We start from the raw sequence: 23324 nt of genomic DNA on the forward strand, positions 1-23324 counted from the left end.
CTGTCCCCTCATGCAGAAAAGAAGAAAAACAGTACTCTGGAGAAACTGATGATGATAATGATATGGTTTAATGTCACAAACTCCCGCCTATTGGAAGGCTAGGACAGTGCCCCTCACAGAGGACTTTGCAGCATGGAATTTAATGAACCATGCCCTTGGTTCAACTTTGCCGGTGGCAGGATTCGAACCGCCATCCCTTTGCCCTTTGCCACAAGTAACAACACCCTAACCTGCTCAGCCAGCGAGGTTCGAAATAAACAACCAAATAAATACATACATATACCAAGGAAAAGGCATAAAATCATTCCCACCCATTCCATCCCTGAATACACTCCACACCCCTCCACCCTCCCTCTTATCTTAGCACCTCCTGGATGACGGGTCATCCCTGCACCTTTTCCACTGCCCTGATACATAAAAGCCCACAAACAACAAGAACTTACTGTCTTCCTTGGTTGCTGCGACCTTGGGTCTACTCCACCCACTTTGGACAGTACGACTAAGCACTGCCACGGAAAACAAGTAGGACGTGTTTGGATGCAAACCCTGAATCTCGTAAGCCTCGGCACTTTCATCCATTACCTGGTGATGCATGACTGAACCTGAAAAATTTAACAAACCATAATCTTCTCACATCAATACATTAAATTTCATGGCACTAGATGTTATTTTGACTTAGGAAAGTAACAACATACCTGGTATATACTATCTTTTTTTTTTAAATACAATATTCCAGAAAATTCTTGTTCACGACCAATTGTGAATTAGCTTTCTTTCCTTTTACAGATATGTTGCAATGTGTGTTGTGTGCATTGACCTAATTGTAGTACAGTACTACCTCTCATTAACGGACGTTAATTAGCTGCGTTTGTGGTGTTTTCGCTGTGTTTTTGGTGCTGTTGTTTAGTGCTGTGCAATCACTATGCCACCCAAAAACCATTCCAAATCAACGGATTATTCACATCGACGGACACCGTTACCCCCCTTTTAGTCCGTTAATAAGAGTTATTACCGTATACAGGAAAGGAGCAATGTTCATTGGGTTCTGTCTCCTATTCTCTAATTTTCTAACATACCTAGGCTCAAATTCATGTATGGTGTGTGTGTATTTACCTAGTTGTATCTTACGGGAAGGGGAGCTATACTCATGGTGTCCCATCTTTGTATCTCGCAGTATCTAGTTTGCTCTTAAATTCATGTATGGTTTTTGCACACACTATTGTTTTGTCTAATTTGTTCCAGACATCCACCACTCTGTGTGGAAAGCTGTGTGTATTTACCTAGTAATACTATACGGGAAGGGGAGCTATGCTTGTGGTGACCCGTCTTTGTATCTCGCAACATCTAGTTTGTTCTTAAATTCTTGTATGGTGTTTGTACACACTATTGTTTCATCCAATTTGTTTCTTTTTTCCTCTCTGCGCATTTTTACATATTTATTTCTATGGTTGATATATATTTGCCATTTTTCTGTTTTTTTTTTTTTTTTTTTTTTTTTTTTTATCTTTTCTCCATCTTTTCCAAGCTTTATCTCTTCTATCTTTCACCTCACTGCACCTTCTGTTGAACCAGCATTTAATGTACACTTCTTGTTTCTGTCTTGGTATGCATTTATTCACTCATTCATTACAGATTTCCATCAAGATCATTCATTTCTCTTTCAATTTTGTCTCTTCAAAGTAGAATTTTTCCCAATTTGCATTTTGAAAGAATTTCTTAAATTTCCCAAAGTCCGTTTTGTTGTACATCAATCTTCCTTTTCTGTATTTCTCATTTCTCTCCATATATGTGTATATTTACCTAGCTGTATTTACCTAGTTGTGTTTTACAGGACAAGAGCTATGCTCGTAGTGACCCGCTTTTGTATCTCTCTGCATCCAGTTTGTGCATGTGTAAGTCCATCTATTTCCCTAAAAACTCACTTACCATCACGACATTCTCCGAAATCTGATTTAGTTCCCTCACAGTATGATATATTGAAGCCAACGACCACACCTGCACGATCAATGCACTGCAGTTCCCATCCCAGCTCGACTGACCGAGATTTACTGTTGACAAAGAAAATACAAAGAAGTCATAAAAACAAAACCATACATCAAATTTCACTTCAAAGTTTCTTCCATTAGTTATCATTACCATATACTGTGCATTCATTAAGAATTACTTCTGGTATTTCTGCATTTCTTCAATAACAACTCAAAAAATCTAGCTCTCCTTACATTTCCAATATAGCCACATTCTGCATAGCAGGCCGGGCTTCATTGTACTTCACAACACATGCAGCCCATTTAATGCCAGTCGATGATGTGGGACTGTATGCAGCTATGCCAAACATATAATCTTCATATTCAAGACCAGTCAAATTGTATTCCATCAGGGTGGTGTCTAAGATAGTTTCAGAATGCAAGTTGTTCTGCAAAGTTAGAATTAGGCTTGTGTCATTATGAACAAAGAAAAAATTGAGGATATAAACAATTTATAAACAACAATAACATCTGTTCTTAAAAGTACAGTAATTCTAAGATATTTACATAATTGCCTAATTGTATTTACCTAACTGTGGTATACAGGCAAAGAGCAACACCTGTTGGCTCCCATCTCCTGTTCTTTAATTTTTTAACATATCTAGACTCAAATTCTGTACAGTTCCTTGGTATATGTATGTATACATATATATATATATATATATATATATATATATATATATATACACATATATATATATATATATATATATATATATATATATATACACATATGGACGTGGTACAGATGAGAGTAAAAGGGAAGAGATTGTTTGTGAGAAGAAAGATGGATATGTTGGCACTGAGTGAAACTAAGTTGAGAGGGAGGGGCGAGTGTGGGTTTGGGAGTGTAGTTGGGAGGTTCTTAGGAGTGAAGAGAGGATGAGGGAGAAAAGGGGTGGCTATACTAGTAAGTGAAGAGATTGGCATGTAGTGGAGTGGAAGGAGGTTTCTTCAAGGTTAATGTGGATGAAGGTGATACTGGGAAGGGAGATGTGGGTTTTTGTAAGTGCATATGGGCCTGGTAGTGGGAATAGCGTAGAAGAAAGGGAGACTTTTAGGATGGCTTTAAATGAGTGCATAGAGGGATTAGGGAGAAATGTCAATGTAATGGTATTGGGAGACCTTAATGCTAGGGTAGGAAATGAACCAATAGATGGAGTGGTTGGGAAGTGTGGAGTTCCAGGAAAAAATCATAGTGGAGAGTTGATGGTGGAGAAAGAGAGTTGGTGATAGCAAATACAGTGTTTAGGAAGAAAGTCAAGCATAAGTACACATGGAAGTGAGTGGTGGATGGAAGGGTGGTAGATAAAGCATTAATGGACTATATAGTGGTAACCAGGAGTAGAGTAGGAAGAGTTAAGGATGTACATGTTCTAAGGGGAGTGGGGGACTATCAGATAATTTTTTTGGTAGATGGTAAGTTGAGAGTGGAGGATAGATGGAGAAAGAGGAATGATGATATAGGGAGGTTCGTCGAGTTGTTTTTTGCCTGATGTAAGTGTACTTTCACTCAGTCACCCTCTTTAGATGAATGAAAGGGCTTTTAGTAGTAAAGCTTGTGTTAGGATTAGAAATGGAGAGAGTGAGTGGTTTGAGGTAAAGGTGGGACTTCATCAGGGATGTGTTATGTCACCCTGGTTGTTCAATTTATACATGGATAGGGTGGTGTGCGAGGTAAATGTAAGGGTAGTGGGTCAGGAATTGGAGATGGTTAAAGAACATGGAGAAAAGTGGGAGATAAGCCAGTTGTTGTTTGCTGACAACACTGCGCTTGTGGCAGGATCAGAGAATTGAGGAAGATAGTGACAGAGTTTGGGAAGGTGTGTGAAAGAAGGAAGTTTAATGAAGCGGCCTTGCTGTGGATATGCTGTGTCTTGTGGCACTGCTCCTGACTCAGGGCAGTGGACAAGATGCAGGGATGACCTGTCATCCACGAGGTGCCAAGATAAGAGGGAAGGAAGAGGGTAGAGGGGAGTGGAGTATGTAAGGGATGGAATTGGTGGGAGTGGTTTCTATGCCTTTGTTTTTTTTGGCTACCTCCTTTATAAGGGGGAAAAAGCCTTTGGTATATATATGTTTTCTGTTGAAAACGACAGCAAAATCATTAGAAATTAATTTCTTTTGTATGCTTTCTAGCTTTCAGAAAGTAGATTTCTGTGGAAAAGAGAGGGGAAGAGGCAAATTTCCAATTAACATTATGAACTTATATTAACACAAATATATATGTTGTACATAAAATAAATGAAAACAAACAAAACAACACACAGTAGAAAAAGCCCAAGACGTTTCGCAGATTGTCCTGCATCTTCAGTTGGAATGAAGAGAAGTATGCCATTGGTCAGTATAAGTATGGGCTTTTACTAATGTGTTTTGTTTTGTTTGTTTTCATTTATTTTATGTACAACATATATATTTGTGTTAATATAAGTTCATAATGTCAATTGGAAATTTGCTTCTTCCCCTCTCTTTTCCACAGAAATCTACTTTCCGAAAGCTAGAAAGCTTACAAAAGAAATTAATTTCTAATGATTTTGCTGTCATTTTCAACACCATATGCTTGAAAGAAAATCTCCTGCCATGCTTCACGAAGATGTACATATAGCATACCTCACAGCGACTCTCATATGGAGTCTTCCTGCACCAATACAGTTTGTATGATGAGATTTTTTCCTGGTTCTTCTTTGGCTTTGGAGGTTTCCAGGACAATTCATAGATCTTCTTACCAAAGCTGTCTTCATAAACAATTGCAGTAAAGAAGCTCATACCGTGTAAGAGTTTTGACTTTTCTGGGACAATGATGGATGTTTTCTCTTTGCCCCGACCTTCAGAATTGGTTGCATAAATGTCAAACCTACAAAGAAAAGAGAAAATATCATATAGAAAAGTGAAAAAAAATTCATTAAAATTTCATGCACTGATAATAAATTTCAACATTATCTAGTAGCAGCTTAACTGGAAGAATATGTGTTAACAAATATTCCACTTGAAAGTCCATTAATAATTCTTCAATATTTACCTATACTCAAAGAAATCCATCTTCGTGAACTTTGCATATGAACTGGTGAGTACTACTGGTGAGACATTAAGGGGTCTGAAAAGATATAGAAAAAAATATATATATATTTTTAACAATTTTAATATACAACACAACCATGACTGTCTTATGTCTTTAACGCAGGAGCTGCACTTCTCTTATCCTTCCTCCAGCCCAACCAATCCCACTCTTCAATCTCTTTTTACATCATAACTTCTTGTTGGTTAGCCCACAGTCAGTTACATAAGAACATAAAAATGAAGGAGACTGCATGAAACCATAAGGCCTACACTAGGCAGTTGATCATGATGTTAGAGTACTGAAGAAAACCACTGATGTCTAGCCAGATGCCCTCCTCCCCATGTATGGTGTGATCATATATGTGCACTGCTATAACTGTCTTTACATATATGCTTAATCAAAAGTCATAACTTCAACAACACACAGTAAACAGATCACATGAAGAACTGTCATCCCAGAACACCTACATGAAGAATTGTCACCCCATGAGATCTCACCTGAAGAATTGTCTCCCCAGTACACCGAATATCAACAGTGAAATTAAGATTACGTTTATTTAGGTTAGGTTAGGTTAGGTTGAATGAGGGTTATGCTTATTGTTATCAACTTATACAACCAAAGAATTGTAAACTCAGGATGGCCCACATGAAGAATTGTCACCTTTGGATAGCCCACCTGAAGAATTGTCACCCTTGGATAGCACACCTGAAGAATTGTCACCCTTGGATAGTCCACCTGAAGAATTGTCACCCTTGGATAGCCCACCTGAAGAATTGTCACCCTGTTGAAGTCTGTGGTGACAATTCTTCATATGATCCCAATAAACATCTTTAACTACAGACACAACAGTTTCTTCACTTTCCTTCGGGAGACAGGACTGCTTGGCCTGACAGTACAGGGAATGACAACAACAAAAACAACTGATACAACATCAACTTACTCATCTTCTCCACTCTTGTAAACTTCAATGGCATATTCGAAGTTTGGTCCAGCCTTCTGGAGAGGATCAATTTCCTGCCAGGTGATGTAAATGCTTCTGTATGACATGTCATTCATGACTTCAAACCCAGTAACATTTGGGTTAGGACTCACCTCTGGCACTGGAAGTGGAATAGACAAAAACAGAATAATGTATTATGGTTTTTAAAGGAAGCTGACCACATGATGCCAAAACACACGAGAAGACGACTGAATACAGGAATACCTCACTATACAACCGAGTTGTGTTCCCAGCTGACTGGTCGCAATGCGAAAATTCGTATATTGAGGTGGGTTTTACATGTAAATAGGGAGGTTGTGCTCATGGACCCTGTCAACCCCCTCCCCTCAATTATTTTTGCCTCCTGGGGCTTTCACATACACTACTACCTCTCATTAACGGACCAAAAGGGGGGTAACGGTGTCGGCTGATGTGAATAATCCGTTGATTTGGAGTGGTTTTTGGGTGGCATAGTGATTGTACGCACTAAACAACAGTACCTAAAACACCAAAAACAAAGCATAAACACCGCAAACACAGCTAATTAACGTCCATTAATGAGAGGTAGTTGTGTACACCCAACATCTGTTTTACCCACTTTATAGCACTCGGTCATATAGCGAGGTATTCCTGTACTCAGCGAGAGAAATTACATCACTTACCCATAGGTTTCGTCCTATTTATGACGATTGCAGGTTCTGACCACATGTTCTCCCTGATGGTGCCTTTACCAGTGTGGATTCGTATTTGCACTCGATAATCAATATAAGCATATGGGACATCCAAATCCATATGATATATTTTGCCTACCGACATGTCAGATTTTGAAGTTTCCTTGATCTCATTCTACAAATAAGAAAAAAATTGGTTACTATCTAATATATATTGCAACCTTTGACCCCAAAATATGGCACATTTGTTACTATTATGTTATTGGTGTGATAGTTATCATGCCATCTATCACACCAAGAACATGATAGTTAGAAACTTAATAGAGTGCAGTTTGATCCATACCACCAGTGATCAAAATACAAACTTACATAAAGGCTTATATAAACTTGACAATTTTATCTGCCAAGAAATAAGCAAAAGAATAATAAGGTAAAATGTAACCCTGCGACTGTGACCTAATGTCACCCCTCCCTCATTAGTGGGACGCATTGACCCTTGCGACCTGACCTACTGCTTTCCAGGGGGTAAATGTCCTCTACTCTTATGTAAACTGTCCTTGTTCCTTCTTCATGTATATATAAACTATGTATTTCTGTTCAACTATGTACTTTTTGCACTGAAGATGTAATATATGAGTGGTCTACTTTGCATTAGTGAACACACATACCCATGTTCTTAATGGCATATATATATATATACATATATATATATACATATATATATATATATATATATATATATATATATATATATATATATACACATATATATATATACATATATATATATGTATGTATGTATGTATACATACACATGCGAAATTTTGCGTTCAACCCATCTCTACTATGATAGTATAATTGGAAGTATATGAACGCGGGAAAGTATTTGTACAACACTGAATGGGTCCCAGTGATTAGAGATACATTTTAACAACCACAATGCACTTTAATTCTAATCACTGGGACCCATTCAGTGTTGTACAAATACTTTCCCACGTTTGTATACTTCCAATTATACTATCATAGTGGAGATGGGTTGAACGCAAAATTTCGTGTATGTGTATGTAACTCGAGCATACAAATATATAAGAAAAGTTGCGCTCAACTTATATCTCTCTTGATAGCGTAGTTGGTAAGTCACTACAGCACTTGTCATGTGATTGCCTGGTTTGAGTCCTTGGCAGTACCACATATCAATTTCTGCATGTCGGCCTCCATTGGGTCTCCCAATGTTGATGGCTTAGAATTAAAGTCCACTGTGGTTGTTAAAATGTATCTCTAATCACTGAGACCCATTCAGTGTTGTACAAATACTTTCCCGCGTACATATATATATGTATTTACCTAGTTGTATCTAACAGTAAGGGGAGCTATGCTCATGGTGTCCCACCTTTGTATCTTACAGTGTCCAGTTTGCTCTTATATATATATATATATATATATATATATATATATATATATATATATATATATATATATGAAAAAGAAGATAAGAGGTCTAGGCATGTTAACAGAGATTTGAAAAAACAAGCAGATATGAGGGATAATAAAAGTAAAAAGTGGCACAGCATTCCTGTGTGTGGAGCTTTGTCTCCAAACATAAAACAATACTACATGATCCCAGTCTTGCAGGTTACCAATACAGTCCCTGAAGCACTGAATGCATGAAAATATGCAGTCAATCCCACCAATATGGGATGTAAAAATGTAAAAAAAAAAAATTGCATCAGCAAAATTGATGCCTCAAATGTATCATCATCACTGGAAACATTGTGGGTTTAAACAAGGAGCTACCCTTCTGATATCTCCACTTACTTTTATTAATTCACGTGTGCCATTAATCTCCACGATTACTTGGTGTCTCACACCTCCTGGGAAAACATCCATAGGATGGGGCAGTTTCCATGAAGCTTTGAGTGAATTCGTTCCATCTACGGATACTACCATTTCTATTACACTATTTGGCAGAACTGTTTGGGGTGAAAATTACCATTATATTACTATAAGTATATGGAAAGACACAGTGTATGTGAAATATCATATGAACAAAAATATATTCTAGTCATCATTTCACCATTTAATTATACATTAAACAATAATTTTGACCACCCAGAGCAGATCATTTTACACCTGATTGGCATAATTTCTTCTCATGACAAGTTTACTGACAATTTTTTTTATCAACAAATGATGACAATGACAATGATGATGATGATGATAATGATGATGATGATTACATACAGACATATATGCCAAAAGGCCTTTTCCCCCTAATTAGGGGGTTGGCCAAACCAATGCATACACCAACCCTTCACCCATCCCACATCCATTTGTTGTCCCTTCTATCTTCCGTTCTTGTGCATGAACAGTCATCCCTACCCTCCACTCATTGCTATGGTCACAAGCAATGCAGCTAGACATAGTACCTCCACAGCAGGGCCTAACAGCCATAGCTGGTTTACCCCCACTGCTTCATTATAAGCCGACCCTCTCCCCTTATCCACTCAAGAAATTACAGAGTAAACAAAAGTAGAAAAAAAATTCAATCTGTATAACTTTCTCCTTCATTCACAAACACTCTCAAATCACACCTATCTCTTACCCTCTTCCTTTCCCTGCTCAGCAGGCATTCTTCTTGTACACAAGGCCCTCTTCACCCCATCCATCCACTTCATTTTTTTTATTTTCCTGTCAAGCTGTCCTGTCAAGTTTCCTGTCCATCTACCACCGCCTCCTGCAATTCTCCTAATCTTTCTTCACTCACTCTTTCATTTCTTTAATCAATCCTATCTACCAGCTCTCTTTACACCCATGTTCTCTGGCTCACCTCGTCATTTCTCACACTATCCATCTTCATAACCCCCACTATACTTAATGAAGATTTTATCTCAAAACACATTTTGGTTCCTCCTTTCTGCTTTCCTCAAATTCCAAGTCTCAGTCACGTATAGTGTCATGGGTACAAATACCCCTCTTCATACAGTCTTCTCTTTGTGGTAATACCCTGATACTACCTATTCCTCATGACACTTTTCATAAACCCCTGTAGATGTTTACTTGTTTCTCTTACTCTATATTTCACTTCCACTCCCTTTCCTCAATTCCCTGCTACACGTGAGCTTAAATACTTGGAGGCCTTCACTTTGTCCAGCATCTCTCCTTTAAGACTTACCTCCAACTCACTGCCACCTTTTCCTTTTGTACATCTCCTCATCTTATTTTTGTCCACATTTACATTCAGCTTTCTCTTCTCAAAAAACCCTCCCAAACTCTTTCCCCAGCCAGCTGCTTTAGACCATCTGACCCAGCTCCTATTGAACCCCTCCACATTACCCTCACATTCATCTCCCATACCACCCCAACCATGTACATGTTGCACAAACATAGCTACATTATGCAATCTCAAAACAGGCCCACCTTTACTTCAAAATCACTCTCTCCATTCCCTACCCTAACTCAAGATCTATCACTCATGTTGATGAGATGGGTGAGTTGGGTTGAAGGCTCTTGCATACTATCTTGTACAGGAGCTATTGTTATATTCTTTCTCTCTATGATTCCAAAACCTGAGCAAATCCATTATTCTAAAAAAAGAAATATTTCAAAAACATTCTAAGAATAACCTTTAAAGATGAACAATTCTAGACAAAACAACAATATCCTTGCCTTTCAAACATGAAGAGAAAGTCCTTCATACAAATGGTGCCAGACATCACTGATGACTATGCTAAACTCAACATGCATCAATTAAAAATCATTGTTTCTCTTTGGATGTACACACTCTTTTATACAAATATGAAGTAACCTACCTATTTCTTCAATGTTGTAGTTCTTACGATAATACACTCTGTATCCCAGGGCATTGGTGGCATTAATGGTGAAATTGTACAGCTTCCTTGGGTTGAACTGCGGGATGGTGTTTGAAGCCCAGTGGCACCAGCTTATCTTTTTCTTGTTGGTGTGCTTGCTGTTATCTGGGCAAGGACTGCGAGAACCAATGGACCAATATATACACTCTGTCCCTAAGGACTTAATCTTTGTTCCTAACTACAAATGTGTGTACAGGTATGTATGTACCAGAGTGTATGTAAATGTATGTATGTAAACTTGCCAAAGAAAGGCACATTAACACCTATTGTACCCTCTTACGACACCCATATTCTTAGTGTTTTTATAATGGAATCACAAATCACCACCTCTAGAATTCACATTAACACCTACTGTACCCTCTTACGACACCCATATTCTTAGTGTTTTTATAATGGAATCACAAATCACCACCTCTAGAATTCATGGTTATCCAAGGACAATATCATGGGAAAATGCAGATGTACACAAATATACTGCTCCCAGAATAGCTAACATACAATAAATGTTGATTTAATTAGAATTTATGTCAGTTATACACGTACACATTATTATTGTAGACTTTTCTTTATCACAGAAAAGAATAATATAAATTACGAAAGTAGAGCTGACCTATCATTGTTGAATTCAAATCCTTGGTGGTAAGACTGATATATATCTTTTTAATGTAAATTTTTTCATACATCAAGCTATAAAAACAGTTTCTGTGACTACTAAGAAATATGCTCATAATCTGAAAGCAGCAGGCCTAACTGTATCACCTCTATATTACAAAATCACTAGTAATATGGGCCTGAATATGAAAGAATCAAGGATTCATTTACATACACAGACATTACAGGAAAAGAAATGTACCCATTGTATCTCATCTCTATTTACCTATAAATTAAAATCTGACTGTTGGTTTCTTTGAATCCTGTGAGTATTGTGTGTTTGTTTTTTGTGTTCATGAGTTTGTGTTTGTATCTACCTAATTGTAATGTACAGGAAAAGAGATATGCTCATAAGGTGTTGTCATTTTGTATCCATCAATCACAATTTAACTTCGAATATGTTTATGTTTTTATATTGTGTGTGCTACACAGCCAGTTTACCTGTGTGATACACAGGGAAGCATATGTGTCATGTGTGTACATGCTTGCCAGCATATTCAGAGTGCAATAGAATATAGTAATTAAGAAGCCTGGAGATATGCAAGCATATTCACTCTCCCAGCACAATCTATACATTTAGCACATGTGAAGGAGGTAAAGCCACAAACATGGTTTACAAAACACATTGTGTACTCATTTCAAGCACTGAAGTATTTTCAACCTCATCACCCGCCACACAGCAAAACATCCAAAAACTACAATCTAAAACTACCAGAAGTGATACATGTCCTTTCACTTTTGGTGTTGACATACGCATTCCTCAATACAAGAAGAAATTCAGTGATATGGCCAAAGAAGTTCCCATTAGGTTTCATCATCTACAGGTGTGAAAATGAAAAATCTTACTCTCAGTTGCTCCCAAACACAATTAAATTAGGTACAGAAAACATTTTCCATTGCAAACCTTTTTCTGTATTAATTCCATTATTATGTAACTTATAAGGAACTTATATTCAACATGAAGAAATAAATCTTACATATCCTGTTTTGAAAATTAAACATCAATGGAGCATGACCATTTAAGGTAATTAAATTCGTAACTACTGCTTAATGAAAAAAATAAATAGATAAATAAATACTTATGTGCATTGTCCCTGACTACAAACTGAATAGTCAATATGAAATTACAAGTTTTACAGTAGCATTTGCAAAATACTTCGGATCTATTACTGCATTATGTTCTGATGTATATCTCTAATATAAAAGAATAAAAAATTCCCAAGCCTCTGCTTTTGTTTACTAAATTCAAACCAAACAATACACGGATTCTGCCAAGTCTTGATTTTTTCCTAATAGTAATCATCTTGTTAAATATTTTAAAGTTATGGCTTGTTATTATAGGCTCAGTAAATACATTCAACACTGATGGGAACAGACAGATATATTGTAATCAAAACCTTCTTTGGCCAATATAAAAAAAATATACATACAGTACTAATCGGCATCTAAACAAACCACAACTAGAATTCTTATTAGAAGGCTGGATATTGGAAAATGGATGGCAACAGAACATTCAAGCTCATTCACAGTACAACAGCAGCTTAAATAATGTTAACATACTTTTTTTTTCTACAACCCAAATTTGATCCTAAACACCAACATGAGAAGAAATGGAATGAATGTAGTTACAATGTTTAATAAGATCTACAAAAAATAGATTTCATTAAGAAGAAAACAGATGGAAATCAAATTGGAAAAGATTGAAATAAAAGAAGATATACTGCAACATAAGTAAACAATGATGGGGGAAGATTGCTGGCAGTGAGAAGTATTAAGCTTTCTATGACTGAGAATTGATAACCTTAGCTGTAAGTAGTATGGACTTCTACAAACAGGCAGCATGGACAAACACTGGATGATACGAAGTAGAGAATAATATATCATGTGTTTACTGTTTGAGGGCAGAGCTTCTGAAGGAACAAAAAACAAAGAAAGCACCTAACATCCTCTTCAATAATCAAGAATCAGTCCTTCCAATTAGTGGACTAGTATGGGGAAGTACATACATACATACATACATATACCAAGGCTTTTTCTCCCTTACAAGGGAGGTAGCCAAAAAGGAAAAGGCATAAAATCATTCCCACCCATTCCATCCTTGAATACACTCCACACCCCTCCACCCTCCCTCTTATTTTAGCACCTCCTGGATGACGGGTCATCCCTGCACCTTGTCCACTGCCCTGGGTCAGAAGCAGTGTCGCAAGACACAGGACATCCACAGTAAGGCCGCTTCATTAAATCGGCAACCCCCCCTCTCCGTCCCCCCATGCATAAAAGGAGAAGACGGGGAGAAATCCCTTCGGGCTGCATCAAATTTTGCTCACACATACTACCTCACCCCCCATCCCCCCGCCCATTCCACCTCATGCATCACAACATCATCCATATACAACCATTCTCCATTCACCCCTGTCTTCTGTCCTCTCCCGTCCTTCCTCAACAGACATTCCCCTCTTCCCCAAAGCCCCCTTCACCCCATCCATCCACCTCATCCTAGGAAGTACATAATGTTTCAAAAGTATAACTAATCAATACAAACATCCTAGGAAGTACATAATGTTTCAAAAGTATAACCAATTAACACAAACAACCAGGAGAGAGACGATAATTTCATAATCAAACTATATCAAGCATCATGGTTCAGGATGACAAAACTGAAATGCACATTATAATAATCAACCTTTCTGAAGACCACATCCCAGAGACTTGTTTATAAAACAAAAACAAATAATCTTTTTTTAAGAATATAAAGTCATTCAGATATAGAGGTGAGAAGAGAAAAGTACTATAAAGTGCATACTTACATGAAAAATAATTCCACCAAGGGATAATTCTTTTTAAAAGAATGTTTCTCTTCCTAAAGTTACTTCCTGCTACAGTAAAACAATGCACACTTACCTGAATAATGAAGTTAAAATGTTCACATCCACACATCGGGTCATATTTTTAAGAAGAACCTCCTCAGTATTATACTTACTTGTCGTGACTGCACAAAATAAGAAAATAATCCCAAACAAGGGAATGGAACACTTCCATACCTCATCATTTCTATTTTATATATCACCTCCTTTCCCCCATTAATCAAAATCCTTTTCTTTCCTTTCCCTTCCCATCTATTTCAATTTTGGTCTGTTTTTGCCCCACCTATCTTCCACCTTTCATTTCTTCCTCCACCACTTCTTCACTCTGTCTACTTACATCCCTTACCTTACACCACATTTCTCTTGCCTTACCTTACTCTTTACATTTGGCACCAACCTGCAGCATAATGATCCACATAAAATTGCTGTGTATGATTCCCCAGTTGGTTTTTGGCGACCATTGTGAAGTTATACGACTCCATAGCCGCACGATAGGGAGGCTTGGTGTGGTCATCGAGACGACAACTGCTTCGCGAATCCTCGTCTTCTCGTATTCCATATTCCGTACACTTGGCATGCAGAATCCTAATTTTGTATTTGGTGGAATTATGCTACTATAAGTTTTACGAAGGTCTACATATTCCCTAAAGTTTTTTGGTGGTGATGGTGGCGGTGGTGATTTGTGGTGATGCTAAGAGTAGTGGCATGAAATAGGAATGGTTTGGGGAGGTGATAGTGAGGATTAGTGATAATGAGAGGGGAAGATAATGATGGGTATCGTGCTCCAATACCGACAATCAGCACTTCTATCCTTGTGGGCAATACTACGCTTCAGAAATGTTGTAATGGAGGCGGTTATGGAGAGATATATGAAGTGTAGCGTAAAGACGGATAGCAAATGTTAAAAGTAATCAACGTACTTTGGCAGAAATCAATCTCCAATCACAAAATAATGCCATGTGACTCTGGCTCATAGGGGTGCCACAAGTCCCTAAAATACTGACTATATAAAACTTACAGTCAATGACAGGTAGTGTTAGTATGGTGGCAGTGGTGTTGGCAGGGGTGTTGGTGCTGATGTTGGTGGGGGGTGGTGATATCTATCATGGGATAAGGAGAAGGAAGACCTTGATGAGGATGCAAATGATGATGATAAGGAGGAGGAAAAAGAGGAGATAGAGGAGGAATAGGGGGAAGAGGTGGAGGTGAAAGAGGAGGAAGTGACGATACTTGATAGTGTGGTTGGCGAGCAAGATAATGTAAAGTCATGGGGCAGAGAGTATATTGACAACAAAAGTGGTAGAAGCTACATTTTACAAAGAAAATGACAAAAACAATGATGAAAATAAAATCTGGGGCGAGAGTCAAAAACTAACTTGTTCAGCGAAAACAAAAAGTCTTTCACCTGCAGCACACAAGTGAAAGAAAACGTGTTAGCTAATGATGAGTGATGAGGGAAACTTGGTACATTATCTGGTATAGTGAAAGAATATAGTAAAACAATAAACAAACAGATGAAGAGGAGGACAATGCTGAGTCACTAAGTCGTCAGAATCATGAAAAAGAAAATACTACACCACTAAAGAAATGTTTATGAAATACTTCATCTCTATCAATGGTGAGGGAAGAAGTAAAGGTAAGTATAAAAAATAGATTCACTAAATGATCAAGCTCATATTTCATTTTAGTGCTAAAAGGGAAAGTTTAAAAGCATTAACCATGATTAATTATGGCAACGATGATCAAACTTTATACTATCAACAGCAAAATTAAAAGTATATAGAAGAAAATAGCAATGACAACATTGAAAAATATGTAATACAAAAAATAAAACATACAAAAAAAGGAGGTAATTAACAGAAAATTTTGTACAGCTGCATGATATATACGACAAAAAAAAACACACAAAATAAGACCAAACTAGCAAAAAGACTGCTAAACACTAGATAAAAATTAATATTGGTTAATTTCCATTTACAACCCATTATTTTTTTTCCATATAGGCTTCTTCTACTTAGTTTTTCCATGTACACCTTTAGTGCACAGAATCACTATATTCTTTGAACATATGCATTAGGAAACAGTGTTATTAAAAAGTGATTTAAGCGAAAGGCATTCCCTTTAAGCACCAGAAGAAAATATAATACTTGTCAATTGAATATGAAGAAAAGAATATTAAAGAGCATGTTAGGCTTATGTTTGGGCATCATTCAATACTATATGTCAAAGCTGACATTCAATGTTTCCTGTCCAATTAATATATGTTTCAAAAGAGGAAGGTTAATATGGCATTATGATATAATAACTAACTTCCATCAAATCTTTTGTATGACAGCTACAAAATGCATATCATAATTAATAAGGGCTATATGTGTTTGAAACTGAATGTATAAAACACCAACCACAACACTTGTATCAGTCAACCCCTACAAATGATGAAGAATGTAAGATCTATTTACCTGGCAACAATCATTCCTCCCTGGATTTTCAATATTACCATACATCCTTCTATGCCACTTATCTCATGTACACACTGGGCATCCAAACCCTCTAACTTGTAGTTTTCATTTTTTCCTCTCATCCTAAATAACTAAACCACTTTAGCAACTTCCGGTGTCATTTATCCTTGCTTTTTTTTTCTCCCAATATCTCTATATCATTAATTCAATCTACTTCCCAACTCCATTAAATTTACTGACATATTATTGTTACAACTCCCAATTTTCTTTCTTGCTGCAAGCAGAATGCCTTTCTGAGAACTATTCAACAAAATGAAATTAAAATTCTTTCAATTCTGCCTCTCGCAATAACCTTTCACAGTCACACCACCTGACACCCCAACAGCCAACTAACCTGTCCTCCCATCTGTTGATCAAATCAACTCTAGATACCCACATACCTCACTTCTCCTACTCTCCCACCTCTCTCTCTCTCTCTCTCTCTCTCTCTCTCTCTCTCTCTCTCTCTCTCTCTCTCTCTCTCTCTCTCTCACCCATGTAATCTCTAATTCCCATCTCATATATCAAAATCTTCTTTAACTCGAGTTTTCCAGTACTTTCTTCTCATGCATATTAATTCATCTCCAGTGGTTATAAAAAACATTGTACAAAGTTATTTGAATCCAATGTTTCCCTATTTATCACAATCATGCCATTCCAATATCACTTAATTTACTTCCTACATGATCTCATTAATGTACACATTACATATCACATTTCAATCTTTCAAACTTATTTCCACAATAAACCAGTTCACTTTCTAAACCAATTCATTTTCCGCAAACATACCAGTCTGTGTAAAAATACATAAATAAATAAATAAATTAATCAATTAATAAATATATATATGTATAAAAAATAAAAAATAAATAAAATCAGATAACATTAGTACTCAATCTCAATTTCTCATCCACAGTGCATGACTTTGTAGCCATCCTAACATTACCCATACCATTTCTTTTTTCCTCTCTTTCTCACTCTCACTCATTCTATATAAATATATATCACCGTATCTCTTTCATTCTCTGCAAACTGATTCTTGGTTTTATAAAAATTCTTAGGTTGGTTATGTGAACTGAACAATTAGTTACCTTCTTGGGGAATCGGGTAATTGTTAAGAAAAAACATAAATGTAAAGTGGATCAAACAGTTCCACCACCAACATCAAATGTGCACACCTTTCCTTGACCTTAAAGACTTCAGGTTACAGCCTGATCATGACGATAAATACCGATAAAGGAAGACAAAAAAGTTTCAGCACTTTAACCAAAACATACTTTAACATTTAAATTTTTTATGATTATATAAATGAAAACAGCAACTTGATAATAACAAATCTAATGATCTGTTGAGTATATAAAAGCTCATAATGATCAAGTGTAATCTTAAGTCTTCTTCAGTGTTAATCATGTCCAAATGTTCTCATGCTGAAAGTACCGTCTGGCCACCATGGTTTTAGATATTCAAAGTTGCGCATTTCAACAACTGTTCATTCCTTTCCAGTGTCCTTATGCCCTTAAGATGGTATATACAGTACATTTGACAGTCAACTGTCATGCCCTTCTGATGGCTTATCAATTCTCTTCAAGACATGAGTGAGTCTAGGCTCTGATAGCACTGTAAGATTAGGTCCAAGACATATATTTTCTACCTCCTCTCAGATCATTATCATGTATATTTCTAGAGTCAAATTAAAATTATTATCATTAATGACATACACACATATTAACCATTTGCATGGAATAATGCTTGGTTTGTGCCAATATGGTTCACTGTAGTGCCAACAGAAAAGGACAGAAGTGTGACAAACATCTAATGGTCAGTTTCTGGTCTGAACCAGATTCTCTAAAAAAAATTTTATCATCTCTACAAACATTTTGAGGGTTCTGGTCTCTCAAGTACACGAGACAATCTCACATACTTGATATTACATATGTATTTATATTCTTTGTGAAAAACTGTTCCCAGCCAGAACACAAAATTGGGTCCTGAAATTTGAATTACTGTGTGCAAGAGACACCATTGATCAATTTCTGGGCTGACAATCTACTATCTTATCTTACATTCTCCTCCACCTGAAATTCTGCTGGAGAATGATTGTATACATTGTGCTCAGTTTTAGGCTAAGTTATAATATTACTTAAACCCCAAAAGTTCTTAGTGTACACTTATATTAAGCTTACCAGAAGTGGCTTTCCATGCACACCTGGTACATGACAGTGCTATATAAGCCACTATGGGAGGTATGTGCAAAGATGCTCCCACAAATCACCCATAGATCAACATTAATTTTTATATTTGGCTAGGCAGGGTTTTCCCCATGTCCCGTCTTTCTTTCTCAAGTAACTAAAGTCTTTTTTCTTTCCTGATGATCTCATCACCTTAAATGTTATATTCACATTGGGTCTTGTACCAATTCATTGTAAAATAGCAATCTTCTGACCAGATATGTACTGATGACAAATGGTGCCATGAATATTACTATAAAATATACTTTGTAGAATATATTGTAGGCTATGTGCAGTGTATGTCAGTTAAATATTGTTACTTTGATAGTCTCTGGCATACAGGAATTTTATGTAAATTAACATCAGTTAAAACAAGCTTGAAAATACTCCATCTATAGATCAGGTAGGAAAGTCTGAAGGGCAATATGAAGGTACACTGCACAGGAACATTACAGCCAGTCAAACAGCTTTGAAATGCACACTTTATCACCTAAGTACTTTTCCGCATCCATTTCTAAAATATGTGATGATTGTAAGGTGTACCATGTAGGGAATATTTTCGGGTAAGAATATTCTTTATCACAAGTGAAAAAAAAAAAAATGGGAAGACTCAGAAAATGTTGAATGCTGCAAATATTCAATTAACACATCTGTGTGTATATTTCTAAAATCTAAAAACTCTTACTGTCAGTAGCTGATATCATACAGCAAAGGTAAAATCACTCATCTGCAAATATCACATTTCCGTTAAGAAAGTGTTTCCAGATGAAACTACTTACCATACCAAAGAATAGTTGATTGAAGAGAGTACAGAGTAAGAAGGATTTGTCCATGCTTGATAAAACAAGATTTACTTTGCTTTTGATACATTAATACAAATCACAAGATTTCAAAGCTCCAACATTTACTGCAAAATTTCTTGAATATTACTATTCTGCAAGGTAAATCTTTGTTTTGTTTTTTTCCGTCATGCCTGTACTTGGTCAACTGTCTCCCTAGTTATTAAACATCTACATTATCTTAACTTGCAATTTCCTCACTGTAACCTTGGGATACAAAATCACATATCAATAAGTTGTCGAAAAACTGAGGGCATTACCGCCCAGAAGCAAGACGTCTCTGAAGTGGATATTCCACTTGCGGATTAAATTTGAATCTAAGTCTCCATTCCACAATCATCCGCAACTCGTCCTCATAATACAACATATGATGGAGAGGAGAGGGAAGGGGAGGACGGTCAAGTGAAAGAAAATGAGGAAAATCAAGAGGAGGGACGGGAAGGAGAGGGAAGAGGAGGAACACGGACAGAGAAGACGGAAGGGGAAGGAAAGGAAAGGAAGGGAAAGGCAGGAAGGGATGGTATGGGAAAGGAAGGGAAAGAAAGAAAAGAAAAGGGAAGGGAAGGGAAGGGGAGGGAAGAGGAGGGACATGGACAGAGGAGACAGAAGGGGAAGAAAAGGAAAGGAAGGGAAAGGCAGGAAGGGATGGTATGGGAAAGGAAGGGAAAGAAAGAAAAGAAAAGGGAAGGGAAGGGAAGGGGAGGGAAGAGGAGGGACATGGACAGAGGAGACGGAAGGGGAAGGAAAGGAAAGGCAGGGAAAGGCAGGAAGGGATGGTATGGGAAAGGAAGGGAAAGAAAGAAAAGAAAAGGGAAGGGAAGGGGAGGGAAGAGGAGAGACACGGACAGAGGAGATGGAAGGGGAAGGAAAGGAAAGGAAGGGAAAGGCAGGAAGGGATGGTATGGGAAAGGAAGGGAAAGAAAGAAAAGAAAAGGGAAGGGAAGGGGAGGGAAGAGGAGAGACATGGACAGAGGAGACGGAAGGGGAAGGAAAGGAAAGGCAGGGAAAGGCAGGAAGGGAAAGAAAGAAAAGAAAAGGGAAGGGAAGGGGAGGGAAGAGGAGGCAGCTAAAAGAAGGAATGGGGTCAGGGATGAGGAAGGGGGAAAGAGAAAAGAGATACGAAAAGGCTAGGTACCAAATCACTGTTGTTGTTGTTGTTGATATTGTGAAGAAAAGGCAGAAAAGCAATGGAACAGCGGCAAGAAAGAATGAGGTGGTGAATTATGGAAGAGGCTGGATAAGGAGAAAAAAAGGAATAGAGAAGAGAAGAGGAAGGACAAAAATAAAAGAGGAGGAAAGAGAAGAGGAAGGACAAAAACAAAAGAGGAGGAACAGGTGAGGCAGAAGAAGATGGACAGGAGGGAAAGAGAAGAAACAAGAAGTACTGAACAACGACAAAGAGAACAACGGAATGAGACAGCAGGAGGCGAAGGGACGAAAGTTGAAGTTGCGCATCCAAGTAGCAAGGCAAGCATTACGAGGGTCTTCGAGGCAAGGATCTTTGTCCTGTAAAACCGAAATATAAGAGCTCCGAGCTCACATGTTAATATTGATGGTGGCAGCGGTGGGAGGGAGCTGGAGGTGGGGCATTCAAGTTGTGAACAAGTGAACACTCCATCATTTTTTACCACCTTTATTGAACCTACAATATTAAAGAATAACCGCAAGCAACTCGAAACTGGGATATCCCTGGTCTCTATAGCACTCAGTGGTCTCGTAAAGATGATCCACAACTTCATGGACCGTCGTCCCCATCATCTGATGATTTCCAGCTCCACGACCCAGAGAAAGGAACTTCCAAACTACCCTGTGATCTGAGATGACGAGGTGTGTGAAACACAGGACCCTAGAAACGTTTTTATTACGAGAAGCGCAACTCGCCATGCTCCGGACAACGGCTCTTCCAGAACCCCATGCTCCCCTCCGTTCGTCTTCCCACACTCGTCCGTACCACATTTCTCCCGGTGATCTCTCAACATCTTTTCTGCGAAGAGAAACACGTCATTCGGTCTCGTCCAAGAAAGCGTCAAGCACGCAAACTTTGGTCCTAATCCAGAGGATATCCGATTCCACCTGTTTCGTTGCCTTGGTGTGTGATTCAGGTGTGAGTATTACGACATCTTTGCACAAGTTCGTGGAAACAAAAGGAGGAGGACAAAGCCGAAGAGGATGAGGATGAGGAGGAGGAGCAGGAGAACAAAGCAGAAAAGGAGGAGGAGGAGGAGAAAGAAGGGCAAGAGGAGAGGGAGGAGGTGGAGAGGGAGGAAGAGAAGGAGAGGGAGGAGGAGGAGGAGAAGTATGAGAGGGAGAATGAGGAGGAGAGGTAGGAGGAGGAGGAGAAGGAGGAGGAGGAGGAGGAGAATGAGGAGGAGGAGAATGAGGAGGAGGAGGAGAATGAGGAGGAGGAGGAGAAGAATGAGGAGGAGGGGGCAAGGGAGGAGGTGGAGAGGGAGGGGAAGGAGTGGGAGGAAGAGGAGGAGCTGAAGAGGGAGGAGGAGGAGGAGGAGGAGGAGGAGGAGGAGGATAGGTAGCAGGAGGAGAAGGAGAGGGAGGAGGAGAAGGAGAGGGAAGAGGAGGAGGAGGAGAATGATGATGATGATGAGGAGGAGGAGGAGAAGTATGAGGAGGAGGAGGGAAGAAGGAGGAGGAGAGAACAAGGGAGGAGGTGAGGGGGGAAGAGAAGAAGGAGGACAAGAAGGAGAAGGAGGAGGAGAAAGAGGAGGAGGAGGAGGAGGAGGAGGAGGAGGAGGTATAGGAGGAAGAGGGGGAGGAGAAAAGGCCAAGGGAGGAGGTGGAGGGGGAATGGAAGGGGAGGGAAGAAGAGGAGGAGGAGTAGGAAGAAAATGAAGGCAAGAAGGAGGAGGTGGAGGAGAAGGAGGACAATGCAAGGGAGGAGGAGGAGAGGGAAGGGAAAGAGAGGGAGGAAGAGAGGGAGGAAGAGGAGGAGGGGAAGAATGAAGAGGAGGGGACGAGAGAGGAGGTGGAGAGGGAAGGGAAGGAGAGGGAGGAAGAGGAGGAGGAGGAATGGGGGAAGGAGGAGGAGGAGAGTAAGGAGGTGGAGGAGGAGAGTAACGAGGTGGAGGAAGAGAAGAAGGAGGAGGAGGAGAGGGCTGGGGAGTAGGTGGAGAGGGTAGGGAAGGAGTTGGAGGAAGAGGAGGAAGAGGAGGAGGAGGAGAAGAGGGAAGAGGAGGAGGAGGAGGAAGATTAGTAATCAGGACTTCCCTCCGAGAGGCTAATATCTTTTTGATGCACAATTACACAATGGTAGGTAGGTAGGTAGGTAAGTAGGTAGGTACGTAGGTTGGTAGGTATAGATGTAGGGATATAGGTTGGTTGGTAGGTAGGTAGGTAGGTAGGTAGGGAGGTAGGTTGGTTGGTAGGTAGGTTAGTCAGGGTTAGTAGGTAGGGAGGATGGGTAGGTAGGTAGGGTAGGCAGGTAGAGTAGGTAAATTGGTAGGTAGGTAGAGTAGGTAAATTGGTAGGTAGGGAGGTAGATAAATAGGTAGGGAGTTTAGTTGGGGGTTAGGTGATGATTAGTTCTTGCCTAGATTAAAGTAAGAACGAGACGGATTCAACATGATGCTCCATCCATGTAATTTAAATATCCCGTTTTTATTTCCCATGCAAAGTTTGTTACGGCAGA

The 23324-nt window shown here is 38.6% G+C and overlaps 1 protein-coding gene across 9 annotated transcripts in view; it reads right to left on the minus strand.

The window, feature by feature from the left end:
- LOC143038396 (cytokine receptor-like) overlaps window positions 1-23324 on the minus strand; it is a 319290-nt gene that overhangs the window by 137710 nt on the left and 158256 nt on the right. For 7 of the 9 annotated variants that reach the window (XM_076207512.1, XM_076207515.1, XM_076207514.1 and 4 more), the window contains 9 exons: window positions 14514-14701; window positions 8548-8702; window positions 6724-6907; window positions 6023-6182; window positions 5044-5118; window positions 4635-4878; window positions 2220-2413; window positions 1927-2048; window positions 444-602 (listed from right to left, as the gene is read on the minus strand). In XM_076207512.1, coding sequence (XP_076063627.1) covers window positions 444-602; window positions 1927-2048; window positions 2220-2413; window positions 4635-4878; window positions 5044-5118; window positions 6023-6182; window positions 6724-6907; window positions 8548-8702; window positions 14514-14701 — 1481 coding nt within the window. Of the gene's footprint in view, window positions 1-443; window positions 603-1926; window positions 2049-2219; window positions 2414-4634; window positions 4879-5043; window positions 5119-6022; window positions 6183-6723; window positions 6908-8547; window positions 8703-10541; window positions 10718-14513; window positions 14702-23324 lie in introns of all 9 variants that reach the window. The other 2 variants (XM_076207513.1, XM_076207511.1) reach the window with 1 other exon arrangement.

The sequence above is a fragment of the Oratosquilla oratoria genome, chromosome 24, assembly GCF_046742065.1.
Source record: "Oratosquilla oratoria isolate Oo_2021 chromosome 24, ASM4674206v1, whole genome shotgun sequence".
In the NCBI taxonomy this organism is placed as follows: Eukaryota; Metazoa; Arthropoda; class Malacostraca; order Stomatopoda; family Squillidae; genus Oratosquilla; species Oratosquilla oratoria.